The sequence below is a fragment of the Felis catus genome, chromosome B2 (genome assembly GCF_018350175.1).
Source record: "Felis catus isolate Fca126 chromosome B2, F.catus_Fca126_mat1.0, whole genome shotgun sequence".
Lineage (NCBI taxonomy): Eukaryota > Metazoa > Chordata > Mammalia > Carnivora > Felidae > Felis > Felis catus.
Window position 1 is genome coordinate 2,727,365 of NC_058372.1, and position 16,765 is coordinate 2,744,129.

A 16,765-nucleotide genomic window follows, 5' to 3' on the forward strand; every position below is an offset into this window, starting at 1 on the left:
GGTTATCCTTACAGGCAAGGCAGGAGCATCTTGATTGGTACACGTACTGAGCGCAGATGGGCTGGGCTTAAAAAGTTCAGTGGCACATTAGATAGACCCCTAACTACTGTCCCAGCTCTTTCCCAGAAATAGTGAGTGGCTCTGAAAAGAGCCTTTGGTTTGCAAGTTGCTAGGGAGACCTTATTTGCCCTTGGCCTTGTGGTGGCTCTCGGTCTTCTTGGGCAGCAGCACGGCCTGGATGTTGGGCAGGACGCCGCCCTGCGCGATGGTCACGCGGCCCAGCAGCTTGTTGAGCTCCTCGTCGTTGCGGATGGCCAGCTGCAGGTGGCGCGGGATGATGCGCGTCTTCTTGTTGTCGCGGGCCGCGTTGCCCGCCAGCTCCAGGATCTCGGCCGTCAGGTACTCCAGCACGGCCGCCAGGTACACCGGCGCGCCGGCCCCCACCCGCTCGGCGTAGTTGCCCTTGCGGAGCAGGCGGTGCACGCGGCCCACCGGGAACTGCAGCCCGGCCCGCGACGAGCGCGTCTTGGCCTTGGCGCGAGCCTTGCCACCCTGCTTCCCGCGTCCGGACATAACGACACGAAGCAAGTCACCAAGGACTAGAACGTGGGTGGGTAGGATCGGACACAGCTTCACTACTTATAGTCCTCACGCGGCGCCAAAATAAAGCTGTCCCATTGGCTAAAATTCCAGTCTTATTTAAGCCAATGGAATCCTGGCTTTTCAAATACACTTACTTTGATTGGATACAACCACATGATGCCCTCTAGAATTTACCACCAATTAGACACCCGGTTTGTTTAATTTTCTTCGCGTGAGAAGCTGTGCATAAAGAGAACCTAGAGACCCTCAGTTTTTCTCCAGTCTTTCGGCTTGGGGGGCGGGGGCGGTTCCTGTGCTCCGTGACAAGACCAGTCAAGGCTAACAAGCTGTGAACAGAGGCACGTAGAGCCCCCTACTCATTTTCTCTCTTATTCTCAAGCTCTTCAGCAACTACTCCCGGCCCTGTCTGAGCCAGCCAAGTCCGCTCCCGCCCCGAAGGAGGGCTCCAAGGAGGCGGTGACCGAGGCGCCGAAGGACGGCAAGAGGCGCAAGCGCAGCCGCCGGGAGATCGCGCCCCCCGCCCCCGCCCCGTGTACGTGTACAAGGTGCCTCCAAGGTAGGGGTCAGACGCCCCCACGGGCTTTCTTTCACAGCCATCTACGCTTTCCAAAACCACTAGTGCCCATTTTATCCCGATTTAGAGGTAGGCAAATGCAATTTTTAATCTGAAGGCTTTGGTCCGTGCTTCTTAATTTGTGCAAAAGCTACATGTTGGCCTTGTGTTTCCAATAAGATCTAAAGTTGTTGTTGTTGTTGTTGTTGTTGTTGTTTGTTATTCTCACAAACATCAGACACCCCAAAATAATTTTATTGTGAGTGTTTCACTTAACATCTAAATTCTCACACCAAGAATCACTCGTTCGGTTAATTAGTGAGAAAATTTTAAATTACGACGAGAAGAAAATATCTTTCAGCTTCTAGTGAAAATCTTAACTGGCTGAACATCTATTTCTCTCCCCTTACGGAATACCACCGTTTATCAGTATCTCCCCTGTCCCCCCTCCCCCTTCCCATTGGAAGGCTCTGAATCACATAAATTGGTTTAAAGGAAACTTACCAAGTCACAGCCCCTTTAACACTCTTTACGGTCAATGCTGAGTACGGACCTTTCTGCTACCTCTCATCGTAGGCCTACGTTTCCACCAAGTAACCTAAATGGTGTTGGGATAAAGATGGGGACAGAGAGGCAAATGAGAACCTAAATCACCTCCATTCACCCCTTAAGGATGAGGATTGCCAATCCAGGCACTACTTTCAGACTTGAATTTTTCTAGGGGTCACTTTTTGCATGTTTTCCTGGGTATACCTTCCAAGGTACACCTCACTCCACCCCATTTTTCCTAGTGAAGTTCCAGGAAGGTGCATACTGAGCCTGCCTCCTTTATCTCACATTGTAATGCCCTCTTTTCTGGAACCCGCATCTGTTCGTTGTGATTTTCACGTAGGCAACTCCCATTTTACGGCAACATACATATTTTATGAGAAATAGTTCTAGTTTTCCAGAATAACAAAATTCAGGAAGAAGAGTGGAATTGTGTTTACATTTTGGAAATATCTTTAATTTCTGGCTCAATAGAAGACAGCTAGATTCATGTACAGTATTTGTTTCTGCAGTCAATCTATTGCAATATGATTGGCAAATGAAAATGAGAGTGGAAAAGTTAAGTAAGTTTCAGTATTACACAAATAAATTTAGTCTCACACACCCACCCGAAGGGTCTCAGAGACCCCCATGTGTCCCCAGATCATACTTTGAGAATCACTGCCTTTAGGACAAGAAGACATTTCATTTGTTTATTTCATAACCATCCTGTTGGCGGTAGGTAGCATTGGGGATACCCTTGGCAGGAGCTGAGACACAGAATAATTTGAGAAGGCCTTGTGAGTCAGTCTGCATGCCCAATGATGGCTGTCATTAAAATGAAATCCGCTCTCCTGCAATGAAATTTCAGTGAATAAAAAGGCAGGGAGCTCTTTTTTGAGCCTTGATCTACAGCGTTTTCATTTTTTTCTTAACTAGGCTCCACGCCCAATGCGGGGCTTGAACTCCTGACCCTGAGATTGAGTCACATGCTGTACCACCTGAGTGAGCCAGGTGCCAGGTTGTTTAATTTTAATTCTCCAATTTGCACGGTTTAAACATGATTCTTTCATACTTTCTTGCCTCCCCTCTCTTTTTACTGTTACTGTTAGTCCGGACATCTAAGATCGGCCTTACTTTCAGTCAGTAATGTCTTGGACGCATTAACTCAAAACTTGTAATCACTACCTCTTCCAGGGCTTCTGGTGAATAAAGAGAGACCAAAATCTCCACTCTAGGGCTTACGTTGGGTAGTTAGTTCTCTGTGACCACTGGTGCGCCTGCCTGACTCCAGAGCCTCAAGAACACTTCAGTGGCAGATGCTGTTTTCAAAGGCCAAGTGCATATTACACTTTTCTCTGACAGTCCTTTATCTCGGTCCAGAATAATTTTTTTTTTTTTTAACTCTAACTCACTTTTCTTCCTGAGCTAATTGCTTCATTCTTCTCTGCCAATATAAGACATCACCTTATCAAGGTTAATTTACCATATTTGGGGTCTCAATCTAAATAAAGAGTTTCAAAAAACAATATAATTACAAATTTTAGAAAAGGCACAATGGACTCCTATCCAGGTATGTGTTAAAATACTCATGGGGCGCCCGGGTGCTCAGATGGTTGAGCATCGGACTTTCACTCAGGTCATGATCTCACGGTCTGAGTTCGAGCACCGTGCTGACAGCTCAGAACCTGGAGCCTGCTTCAGATTCCGTGTCTCCCTCTCTGTCTGCCCCTCCCCTGCCCGTGCTCTGTCTCTCTGGCTCTCAAAAATAAATAAACATAGACAAAGTTTTGTAAAGAATACTCATAATAAATTGGTAATTTTAATATTCCACCTTGAACTTCTGAAAGAATTAATATAGTTCACAGAATAAATATGAGGATGCTGTCCGTGTGCTCTCTTTGCACACGTAGCCCCAAATGGTTCTCCCAGTCATTATCGGCTGCATGCCACTTCTTTGAAAAGAATACGAAGTTTTAATTTTTCTAACATTCTTACCCCAAGAGAGTACTAAAAAAATAAGGGGTCAGCAATTGTCCAGTTTCTGATTATTCCGTTAATTCCATTAGATACAATATAAATGAAAAAATATAAAAATGTGTTATGTATAATTTTGTTTTAGGGTGTGTACGTATATATGTATGTGTGTAGTGTATTTGGGCTTACAGAATATATAGCTAAGATGTCAGGATTGCATCTATCTGTATTTTCCATCTCACTGCTGTTCCGCGCTGGGAGCATGAAATAATCAAAAACCAGATAGCCAATGCTTTTGAATTTTTTGGAATCCCCTTGGAGTAAAAGCATTGGAGAAATTAAAATAGAATTTATTTTAGCGTGTGTATAAATAATACATTTATGTATGTGACATACATGAACAAATACATATATACATATACATACACTCATGGTATAATTATTTTAGTTGCACGCAGTATTAAGTTTCAGTTGCTTGGAGACAAATATAAATAATTGTATTTGGCCAAATACAAATGTATTAACACTTGCAGGATACCTTGACGTTCGATTACTTTATTTTCAAGATGTGAGTTTAAAATGGTGGTGGTGGAATTAAATTAAAAAGCTACAGAATAATCACATTAATATCAAGAATTATTTTTTAATTTTGTTTAATGTTTACTTATTTTTGAGATGAAGAGAGAGACAGAGTGTGAGCAGGGGAGGGGCAGAGAGACAGGGAGACTCAGAATCCAAAGCAAGCTCCAGGCTCTGAGCCGTCAGCGCAGAGCCCGAAGCGGGTCTTGAACTCAGGAACAATGAGATGGTGACCTGAGCCAAGTCGGACTCTTAACCAACTGAGCCACCCAGGTGCCCCAAGTATTAATTGTAAAAATCCAGTGTTACATTTATACAATGCTACCCCTCAAATTTGAGTGCAAGAATTTTTTATAGTTCCATGTTCTCAAAATACATTCACAAGAACCAACTAGTAACAAACACTAGTATGTTTGGATTAGAACATGTTTTAGGTACAACTCCATATTCACATCATATGCACATATTTCTAATGTTAATTGGGGTGTACTTCATATTTGTTTTTTTCATACACAAGTGCAGGAACTTTCAAAAGTTACCATTATTGAACATTTTTGTGCAACACCCGAATATTTGCATGAAAAGTCCATGCCTATATTCTCCATTTTTTGTTCTGTATTATTTTCACAATTAAAGCAGATGTGATATAAAGTCGTTTTATTTTTTTTTAACGTTTATTCTGAGAGAGCATGCACGCATGAGTCGGGGAGGGGCAGAGAGAGAAAGAGAATCTCAAGCAGGTTCCACGCTGAGCACAGAGCCCTACACAGGGCCCCATCTCACAAACTGTGAGATCATGATCTGAGCCCAAATCAAGTCAGATATTTAACCAACTGAGCCACGCAGGCACCCCAAAAATCATTGAAAAAAATTAAAACACACTCAAAAAACACTTACTGGTGGATATTTTTCTTCATTCTAAGCATCTCAGGAAATCTCTGGGAATTATTTTGTCTCTTATGTTTTGTTCCAGTGCATTAAAATTTTTCTTTTAAAGTCACCACTAGTATAAAAATTCAGAAATCTGAAATTATAAGTCATCTAGCAAAGGTATTATAATATGGTTTCCAGAAAGATGTCTGAAGCTATTCAACTTTGAATGTGAGGTCTCAGGCAAAGATTCAGACTAGCTTCTCTCTTCACCCGTCTCAAGGCTATCGCCTTTGAGAGACTTCTCATGGCTGGTCAGTCATTTATTTCTTGGCATATTCCAAATTAATCATATTAAATTGTCTCTATATTTTCATAGGCAATTTGAACAGATGGGAAATTTTGCCTCAAGTGCTCAATCGGCAGAATAGTATTTTTTTTCTGTCCTTGAGTGACAAGCTTCTAAATATACAAGAAGTACGTCCACAACTTCTATGTTACTTTATGTTTGACTTTTGTTTTTATTGTTTTATTATTTAAAAAAAAGGTTTTTCTTTTCACATTTATGTTTGAGAGACAAAGAGAGACAGCATGAGCGGGGGAGAGGCAGAGAGAGAGGGCGACACAGAATCCCAAGCGGGCTCCGGGCTCTGAGCTGTCGGCACAGAGTCCGACGCGGGGCCGCAACCCACGAATCCCAAGATCGTGACCTGAGCCGAAGTCGGACACTCAACCGACTGAGTCAGCCAGGTGCCCCTCAAAGTCCACAGTTTCCATCAGGTTCACGCTCAGTGGATAATGGTATGTATGCACCATTATGGCACACAGTGTTTTCACTGCCCTCAAAATCCTCTGTGCGCCCTCCACATACTCATCCCTTCCCTCCCCTCAGCCCCTGGAAACCAGTGATCGTTTTACTATCTTTATAATTTTACCTTTTCCGTAACGCCGTATTGGCTTCTTTCACTCCGTAATACGCATTTTAGGTCCCTGCACGTCTTTTCCCGGCTCGTCAGCTCAATTCCTTTTAGCGCTGAGTGATAGGTTGTCTGGCTGCACCAGTTTGCGCATCCAGTCACTTACCGAAGGACGTCTCGGTGGCTTCCAAGTTTTGCCAGTTCTGAAGAAAGCTGCTGCATGCGCCTGAGGGCAGGTTTTGTGTGACGTGTTTTCGACTCCTTTGGGTAAATACCAAAGAAGGCGATTGCAGGATTATGTGGAAAGCGTCTGTATGGTTTTGTAAGAATTGACCCAACTCTCTTCCGGGATGGAAGACCCTTTTCCATTTTGCACTCCCGCCAGCAGCGACCGACCGACGGTTCACCTTGCTCCACGTCCTTGTCAGCATTTGGTGTTCTCGGCGTTCCAGATTTTGACCTTTCTAATTGCTGTGTGGTGGTGTTCTCTTTGCCTTTTATCTTTTTAAGTTTTTATTTCTTTTTTTGCCGGAGTCCAGCTCCGGCAGGTCCAGGGGTTCCCGAAGGATGAACGGCGTCGGCGAAAAAGTGAAAATAAAACTAAAATAGAAATAAAAATAAAAAACTAAAATAAAAATGGACACAGACAACAGCAGTGTGTTGAACTGGCCGATTTATTGTAGCAAGCGTGGCATTATGTTTGCTAGTGATTTCCTTGTAGCATACGTCAACTATGTTTTTCTAACATTACCTAATTTTCAAAATGTTCCTATGTATAAAGGGCCTTTAAGAAATAACATGGTGATTTTCCCCTAACTTTCCCGCATACCCTTTGAGTATAGATTAATTTCTTACATTATTCCATTATGCATCTGCGTTTATCTATAATCTACAAAGCATTTGCTTTGCTGTTCTCGTGAAAGGCCCTCCATTTCTCAGCACCTCAAGTGGAACAGTGACAGGGACATGACCTCCTAACCACATGAGGCCAGAAGAACAATGTGTCTGCCTTGGTCCGAGGTGCCAGAAAGGGGCCGAAAAAGCCTTAGAAACCCATGCCTCATACATTTCTCAGAGAGACAATGCACCTAGGAGCCAATGAACCGACTAGGTTCAGTCATCATCTGGAATGCCTCCGGGGGGGCCAGGTGGGCCTAGGGGTTGAAGTCACCTGTGCCCAGAGATACACTCCTTAGTTGCCGGAGTGAGGCTTTCAAATCCATACGTCTCTCCTTTACAGGCCCTCTTTGCCGGCAAACGTATGAGGCTATCCTTCCTGTACGAAGAGCAGTCTCCATAGGGAGTGGCGAGGGCTAAACATAAGGCCCCTCAATTTCTTGCGGAACCTTATTTTCTTCCCTAATGGTTCTTTTCCCGGGGGGGGGGGGGGCCTGCCGAGGGCAATTCCCCGACAGACAATACCCCAGGTAGTTTTAAGGCCAAATTACCTAAAAGCAGGAGTACAAGAAGCTTCACTGTCGGTGGGGCCGCCCTGCAGTCACCAATCCGTCCACAGCCCGGGCCCTGCCACTCAGGCCGGGTTAGCTTGGCTTCCAGCAATTTATTTTGAGACAGAGAGAGAGAGAGAGAGAGAGAGAGCACAAATGGGGGAGGAGCAGAGAGAGAGGGAGAGAGAGAGTCCCAAGCAAGCTCTGTGCTATCAATCAGCACAGAGTCCAGCTCAGGGCTCAAACTAACAAACCATGAGATCATGAGCTGAAATCAAGAGTGAGACATTTAAGCAACTGTACCACCCGGGTGCCCCTAATTTTTTTATAGTGATGGTAATCTATAACGTTACTTCATTGTTACTACTTTCATGAGAAGTTTACTCTAGTTTTCAAATAATCAAAAGTAATTCCTTTTTTGAGAGAGTGCAAGCAAGGGAGGGGCAGAGAGAGAGGGAGCACAGAGCCTGATACGGGGCTCGATCTCCCAACCACGAAATCACGACCTGAACCTAAACTAAGAGTTGGACGCTCGACCAACTGAGCCACCCAGGTGCCCCTCAGATGTTTTGTGTTTTTTTTTTTTTTTAAAAAAAGCTCTGCAAAGTTTCCCGGGCTTGTCTGTAAATCTGTTACTCTACTGACTTTATACCGCTTGAAAAGGCTCTAAAATTTAATTTCTCCTCTTACGGGTTCCTTTATGCAAAATTCACTGATGTTATATAGGAAAATTTTCCTCTGCTTCTGGATCTTAGCGGTAATGTTGCTAACAATCTTATCAAAAGACAGAAGGCTTTTGATTTTGTTGAAATGTGTTTGATGGACTAAGGTGAAGCCACAGCACAAAGAAACCTGGAGCAGAGACACACATTATTGATGACGCCCTACCTGCCGGAGGGAAACTTAAAGATCGTCTTGTTAAACCCTCCTCTAATTTACAGTCGAGCAATCGGAAACGAGACAGGTCAGATGGCAAGCCCTCTAGCACGCCAGAACTCAGGTCTGTGGGATTCCTTTCCAGTGCCCGTGCGTGTGTGCGTGTGTGCGGGCATGTGTGCACAGACGATTCAGGAAAAGCACGAGCTGGAGAGGAAAGAAAGCATGACTCATCCATCCGGCATATATTTACCGTTATATGCCAGGGATTACGCCCACAAATGACATGGATTGTAACACACATTTACTTTTAAAAATTAGTAATTTTATTATAAAAGACAACTATGCTTTTAATCAGTAACATAGAGGCAAAAACCTTTAAGATGTCATAAGAAGAGGTAAATAGGAAACAGGGCGTACGTTGTTCGGTAGAGATCGTAGGGGCGAAAGAGTCCAGAGCTATTCTTGCACTAAATATATGAGATGCTAGATGTTTGGAACTCACGCTCACCAGACTCGTGTCAGTCGGTAATCATGAGGCCTGAAGTCAGCCCCACTCTGGGGACACCAGGAGTCTGGGAACAAAAATAAAGCCTGTGGCTGTCGAGCAGACTCCTGGGCCAGCTTCCGTGGGGCCAGGCGCCGGCCCTGCATCTGCCCCGCGGGCTGATGCTCGGAGAGAACAGATAGACGAGAGTCACACACACTTGAATCAGGTAGCTGGCTCGGCCCCCTCGTACACCGAACCTCTCTCTTCCCCTCTGCTGCTTGCGGGGTTTCTAACTGATTTAAGTAAGGCACTGTGGTGAGAGCGCTGAAACGCAGTCTGAGTCTTTCTGTGCCGTGCCCTCCGCGGGAGATCGCCGGGACCTCGAGGTAATTTCTTGCCTGATACCAGTGAGGCTGCCCGGTCCTAGCCACGGAGGGGGGGGTCATTGGGAGGGAGGCGGCCAGAAGGTACGTGCGGGAGCATTCCGGGCAGAGGGAGAGGTAGTGCGAAGGCCGGTGGGGTCAGGGAGGCTGGGGCAGAGGAGGCCAGCTGGACCCTGGGGATCGGAGGCCCGAGGCAGCCCTGGGCCGGAGCACCTGACCCCTCAGAGACCAAGGTAAGGGCTCGGAAGTGTTGAAGCTGATCTGACGAAGTCCCAGGGATCTCTGGGCTGCTGGGGGGATGCAGGGGCGAGGGGCTGGGAGCATTCAGCAGGTGGAAGCTGTTCAGTGGCCAGGACAGAGGAGGTGGGGCGTGGAATAGGATGGTGGAGGGGGCAGAGTGAGGGACTCGGGGTCTGCTTCCCTTCATCCCTCAGTCACGGCGGAGGGGGCCTTCCTCCCCAGTCTTCTCCCTCTGCACGCTTCCGCCGGAGTAAACCTCTCTAAAATGTCACTTGCCTCGTTAATAACGCTTTTCACAATAATGCTTCTTTCTACACAAATGAATCCAGACTAGTTATCCTTGGGACCGTGTGGCTTGAGCCCTGAATGCTGGGGTTTGCTTTGAAGAATTTGCCCATTCTGTTCCACCTCCCTTACAACACACCATACCAGATCATGATTCAGGAATCAGATATCTCACGTATAAAGCTCCTTCTGTTGTTGTATATCATGATCTATGTCCTTTAGGACAGTGACCATGTTTTTGCTTTTTTTTTTTTTTTTTTAAGTTTATTTATTTTGAGAGAGAGCATGCAAGCAGGGGAGAGCCAGAGAGGGAGCGAATCCCAAGCAGGCTCCACACTGTCAGCGCAGAGACTGACACGGGGCTCAAACTCACACACTGGGAGACCATGCCCTGAGCTGAAGTCAAGAGTCAGACGCTTAACCGACTGAGCCACCCAGACGCCCCTGATGGTGTTTTGTTTTTATCACCTGCTTCTCCAAGGACACAATAATAATTGATCCCCTTTCTCCAAAGGGGGACCCCCTTTCTCTCTTCAGTTCTCTTTGTCCCCCAAAGACACACACATTTATTTTCATTTCTTTCCTTCTAGGCTTGTACAACACGTCTGTGAGAAGGACAAGAAAACAAAGTCAAGTCTGAGGTTTGGGGATCGCTGTCCCAGCACCAGCAGCTCCCACGTGCCTCGTCTTTCCCAGAGCATGTTCTCACTCCATGTCTATTAAGCTTCCAGCAAGGGGGGGGGGGTCCCTCAGCGTCTCTGACAGATTTTACAGAGAGACGACTTGCTGACCTATCGGGTGCATACGTATCAGGTGGCCAGGGGAGGGAGGCTTCTGAGGCATCTACAAGGAGGTGACTGTTGTAAAGGCCAACCCAGGAGGCGGATGTGGGGAGTCCATTCCCTCCGGGGCCACCATGGCTCTGTGCCACATTTCGAGGAGAGCTGAGTTCCTCTATGTTCTTAGGGTCAAGGGTACATAGAGGAGCTCCAGTATCACAGTGGGCCCCGCACAGGTGGCCCCCCACCTGTGTTTCAGTGTCCCGCTTGTTTATTCTCTTCCGGCTGAAGCTGAATGTCAGTGTCAGTGCTGCTGCCTTCGTTCAAAGCCGGCGGGCTGGCACACCCACAGACAAAGCTGTCCACCTCGTCTCACGCCTGTGCTTACTCCCATGTCCAGGGTCAGCTTCTGGGAACCATTCAGCTAGACATGTGGACCTTCTGGCTTACCCAGGGCTGACGCCTCTCCAGGTCTTCTGCGAACGGATCTATCAGCACTGCCGACTGTTTCTGGGGGTACCCCAGCATCTCGGAAGCCTCCCAGCAGCTCTCGCCTTTAACATTGCCATGCTGTAGCCTGTGCGATCAAAGTCACCAGGGTCTGCATTCCCGCAGAGCAGTAGCGGCCCTTCGGGAGCATGCTAGGAACGAGGCAGACCCGATTTAGGCTGTCCCAGTGACTGGGGGGAGGTGCACCCCTAACAGGAGCGGACGGGCTGCTGGGTGTCCTATGAAGAACGGAGTCAGGGGACACGCGACTTCCAAGTGTCTCCGGGTAAATCTGAAGGTGCGGGACCTGTTGTGGATCAAGCCCAGAACCCGGAAGCACGAGGTCTTTGCCCACGTGTTTGTGTGTAGTTTAGGGGACACTGAAGTTTCCGACAAATCCAGATTGTGTTTTGTTCCTTTCACATGCTCATGTCCCCCAAGAATCATTGGTGTTTACAAAAAGAAAAAAAAAAGTCGCCTCACTGAGAGTTAAGTCTCTTTTCAGTGTTTGAACACCCAAGTCAACCCTACAAGGTCTTTGTGGCTCCAGGATGACTCTACACACAGGTTCTGTGAGGACTGTTGTGTCAACCTGACAGGGCCGTGCACTACCCAGATACTGGGTCAGACATTATTCTGGGTATTTCTGTCAAGGGGGTTTTGGATGACAGCGACATTTAAATTGGTAGACTTAAGGGGCTCCTGGGTGACTCAGTCGGTTAAGCATCCGACTTCGGCTCAGGTCATGATCTCGTGGTTCATGCGTTTGAGCTCAGCGTCCAGCTCTGTGCTGACAGCTCGGAGCCCGGAGCCTCCTTCAGATTGTGTGTCTCCCTCTCTCTCTCTCTCTCTCTGCCCCTCCCCTGCTAGCACTCTGTCTCTCAAAAATGAATAATAAACCATTAGAAAAATTAAAAATAAATTGGTAGACTTAATTTGTAAACAGATTGTTCTCCCTGATGTGGGTGGGCCACATTCAATCAGTTGAAATCAGGAAAAGGAACAAAAAGGCTGTCCGTCCCCTGACTAAGAATTACTCATGTCTGGCTGCTTTTGAGCTGGGATATTGGCTTCTTCCTGCCTTTGGACTCAGACTGAAACATGGGCTCTGCCTGGGTGTCAAACCTGCGGGTCTTCAGGCTGGAACAGCATGGCCTCCCTGGGTCTCCCAGTTCCTGACTCAGCCGGCAGCTCTCGGGCCTTGTCAGCCTCCCCAGTCACAGGAGCCGGGTCCTTGTAAGAAACGTCTTAATATATATACACATCCATCCTACTGGTTTCACTGCTCACCAGTACAGGTGCAAATACTCAACTACTTCTCTATGTGTTTTTGTGTAGGACGCAAGCATTCATGTTGAAGTCATCTCCTTTATTGTTAAAATAACTGTCTCGCATTTCATTTTTATATAATAGTTACACTGTTTCATGACCTTTAGAAATTAGGCATGCGTTTAAGTGTTATTACCTAAGAATTTAACTTTAGGCTGGAAAAAGGGGCCCCTAAAAATAGATATAAAAGGGGAGCCCGGGGAATGACACACATGAGAACCACTGCCTTTCATAAATGAAGTCCAGGAAATGTAACCTGTTTATTAAGCTACACAAGCCCAGACCTCACGGCGTGTGCATAAGCGCGGGTCACGGCTCCTTCCTCTCCTCCCCTGGCCTCAGCAGCCCTGGCCTGGAGCCTCTGCCCTGGTGCCTTGAAATTTAAAGGTTCTCCCCAGGGGTGGCTCAGTCCGTTAAGTGTCCGACTTTGGCTCAGGTCGTGATCTCATGGTTCGTGAGTTCAAGCCCCGTATGTTTGGGGCTCTCTGCTCTCAGCACAGAGCCTGCTTCTGTCCCCTCTTTCTGCCCCTCCCCTGCTCACATTCTCTTCCTCAAAAACAAATAAATATCTATACATATGAGGTTCTCCCCAAATTAATATCCTTGGGGTTCCAGTGTTCCTTTACAGCTTTTCATAATTTCTCCCTCAAAATGATGTAAGCCCAGCCCTTTGGCTGAGGCACTTATTTGGTTCTTCTTTCTGTCCCTGGGATTCTTGCACACCTGCAGGGGTGGGGTCCTCGTCCCGTAGTCTACCCGACCCCCTTCCTAGTACTGGCCAGGCCCTCAGTCAACTCGCTTAAGCTGAAGCAGTCCTAGTCACTCGTGATGCCAGGAATACTTACACGTATGTTCAACGCTGTAGGAGTTGAGAGAAAGTTCTTAACCCTATTCAAGTCTGGAAAATAATTTCCTTGCGCGTTTTGTTAACTTGTTTTGTGTTTTAATACCGCATGTCTGCTTTTCTCGGGAAACCTCCCAAGAGGCCGAATAGGGGAAAACATCAGAAAAGGCGAGCTTCTGAAACAGAAGCTCAATAGAAGTTGAAAGCAATGAGGAAGCAGCCGGGGCACCTGGGTGGCTCAGTCGGTTGAACGTCTGACTTGGTTTCCGCTCAGGTCATGATCTGGCTGTTCGTGGGATCCAGCCTCGAGTTGGGCTCTGAGATGACAGTGCGGAGCCTGCTTGGGATTCTCTCTCTCTCTCTCTCTCTCTCTGCCCTTTCCCTGCTTGCACGCTCTTTCTTTCTCGCTCTAAATAAATAAATAAATGTAAACAAATAAATAAGCCTTAAAAGAAAAGGTATTAGGAAGCAGATAAACGAGCCATCTGCAGAAACAATACACATTTAAAGGGGTTTGGACAGTTGTGGGTGAGGAGATGCTTCCGTATCCAGGAACCTAACAGGTGCCTAAGGGAAGTTGTGGTCAAATTAATGTCACGTGCCCGATACAATGTCCTGAGGGCTGGTAAACTGCATGAAATCTAGGAAGGAGTGAGGGAAAAAAAAAAAAAAGGGTTAAGCTTTTGTCAGGACATTTTGTTCAACCTGGAAGGAAGTTTTCAATGAAGAAAACATGGATTTCTCTAGGCTGGACAAAGGCCATTTTCAGGTAATGTAACTTGGGGAAAAGCCTCTCCTTTAGGATAAGATTCTCTCATCTGTTTTTTATGTTCCCATCTGTCCCTTTGTGCTCTAAAAGTTGTTCTTTAGAGACAAGATGACAAAAAGTATTACTTGGGGCACATCATGTGGATCACGGAAGATACCGGCCAGTCTGGTGTAAGACAGTGAAGTGACATTCAGATTGGGATGAGCTCAAGTCAATCTCCCCAAGACTGATCAGCAGTGCCATAAATTAATCAAGATACTTTGAACAACGAAGGGTTAGAGGCCTGGATCACCAAAGTGCAAATAACCCACAAAACCTAGCATTGGGTTCTTTATTTTTCTCTCCTTTCAGGAATTTCAAGTTTCTAAATGCTGAAGGGCAGTGGACCCGATGTGTGAACGCTGTACAGAGGGACCACAAATGCCTTCTGCGTGCTCCTGTCCATTCTGCGCAGATTTCAGAATCCTCCTTCCCGGGTTCTTCAAAACATCTTTCCTGCTGACAGGTGCAAGTCATATCTACCTATTCCTATACCTGTACCTGTACCCGTACCTATGCCATCCACACCCATCTCTGCACACACACGTTCCCCAGGCCGAGGATCTATGTGGTAGATAACTTAATGCCTCTAAACCCCCTCATTTCCTCCCCTGGATTTTATCTGCCGAGTCCCTCATGCTGTAAAACAGAAATACCAGAGTTTACCGCCAATTATCTGCACTAATGGATTAATGGACAGGACCAAAGGCACATGTGGTCTGTCTGAAAGTAGTGATGAAAATAACCAAATATATGCTAAATTTACTGTCATCAACTCTCTTTTTTTCTTTTTTTTTTTCATGTTTACTTATTTTTGAGAGAGAGAGAGCGTGAGTGGGGGAGGCCCAGAGAGGGTGACACAGAATCTGAAGCCCAACGTAAGGGCTCACACCCATGAACCACAAGATCATGACCTGAGCCAAAGTCGGACGCTTAACCAACCGAGCCACCCAGGCGCCCCTGTCATCAACCGTCTCGAAGGGCGATGGAAGGAGAAATGATACATAGACTTAAAAATATTTCTTTTCTAACAGAATTGAGGAAGGGATATACACACATACATACACATGAATACATAAAACATATACAAAACACACACACACACATGTATAGGCCAGAGACCTGTCCCAAAGATTTTGAGAAGCTGAGTAGACAGAAAAGTTTACAGGAGCTGGAGGAAGTGGGTTCTGGCTGAATTGTAGCCCACATCTTGAGTTTTCTGAATTCATGGGCCTTTTTAATAGCCCGTCAGTCTTTTTCTCCTCAAAGAAACTAATTCTATCTACAGAAACCCTGTACTGTATTGAATTCTCATTTATAAGGTTTCCTCTAGGACACAGGAGATGATGGGACCTTGATTTTTATGCAAGATTCTTTCCCTATTATATTTTTCAGTATCGCATTTGCTACATAAAGGGAGTATGTGTAACATACATCTTAAGTGTAAAACAAGTTGTATCAAACACCCACGATGAACTTCTAGCACTAAATCTGGAATGTTGATAACAAGTTATTTACCTCAGTCACTGAGGTGTGCGCTTCCTGATTTTTAAAAACTCGCACATGGAGCTCTTAAAGTTTTTTGAATCTTACACTTACACGTGCTTCTATAGAGGCTTAAATAATAATGTATTTTCGAGTTCTAGAGAGTGCTATCATATATGAACCTCCTGAGATTTAGGTTTCTGAAATTTCACCAAGCACTGCTGTGTATCTTAATCTTTTTCCTGCCATGTGGACTCCTAGCGAGTGAATGTACCGCAATATATCTGTTTAGTCTTTTTGGCCATGAGTATGTGGCTGCATCTACTACTTTGCCACTAGGAATGGAGAATATTCTCACCCAGACACCTGTGTGTGGAACTGAGTACTGACTGGACAAAGGACTGAACTGGAGTACTGACATTGGACAAAGGGCATTATCAAAAAGTTCAGCAAACCCAACTCAAATGTAGAAGTGTTTCCACCCCCCCCCCCCCCCCCCGCCAAGACCAAAATATTTTTAAATATGCCATTCCTAAGGCTTAAAGCGGAGAGAAGGATTTGTACTCCCTGAATCGGGGGTGAAGGAACAGCCTTCTCTGACTTTTCTCATTTTCTTTCCAAACGTCTTCCCATAGAAACAGGAAATGCAAGGCGCACAGAGAGAAAGAAAACATGGGATGGATTCTCCGACAGGAAAGGCAGGGAACAGAACCCAATCCCTCCTCTAAAGAGGAATTTCACTCAGAGAAACGAGGGAGTGAGTCCAGCAGCGGTTCCTCACGCCAAGCCACACGGCCCAGAATCACCCCAGTGAGGACAGACTACCACCGGGCGGCCAGCGGTAAAGTTTAAACTCCGCGCGCTGCGCCCTGGTTGGCTGCCCAGACCAACGTGGCCACCGATGAACGGGGATCTTCCATTTCCTTCTGCTGCCTTTCTAACTGGCGAGTAGCGAATCCAAACCTGGGGGAGCAGAGCTGGCACGATCCCCAAAAGAAACAGTAGTGAATAAAAGGATGTGTGCGCTTCTCAGCGCGTGCCCAGGGCTTCGCTGTAAGGTGCGCCTGGGACCTAAGGACAGAGCTTTGTGGTCATGGAACCTCCTGCCAGGCTGACGTGTTCAAAGCTGACCAGGTTTTGTTTAAGACAAAGGGTGCTTTCTTTCAGTAGGCTTGTCTGATCACGAATGTGATCCTTCCTGACCGAAACCCATAGAAATACGTCTCTGGAGTGATTTCAACTTGCTGTACACTGTAATTTCTAGCGAGACGAAAACACGGGA

The 16,765-nt window shown here is 46.3% G+C and overlaps 1 protein-coding gene across 1 annotated transcript; it reads right to left on the reverse strand.

Annotated features, from left to right (window-relative positions):
- Nucleotides 1-142: 142 nt before the first annotated feature.
- LOC101083005 (histone H2A type 1-E) lies at nt 143-594 on the reverse strand. Its single transcript, XM_011282066.4, has one exon. It carries the CDS (start codon nt 571-573, stop codon nt 181-183), a length of 393 nt encoding a protein of 130 aa, XP_011280368.1. The 5' UTR covers nt 574-594; the 3' UTR covers nt 143-180.
- Between the last annotated feature and the right edge of the window lie 16,171 nt (nt 595-16,765).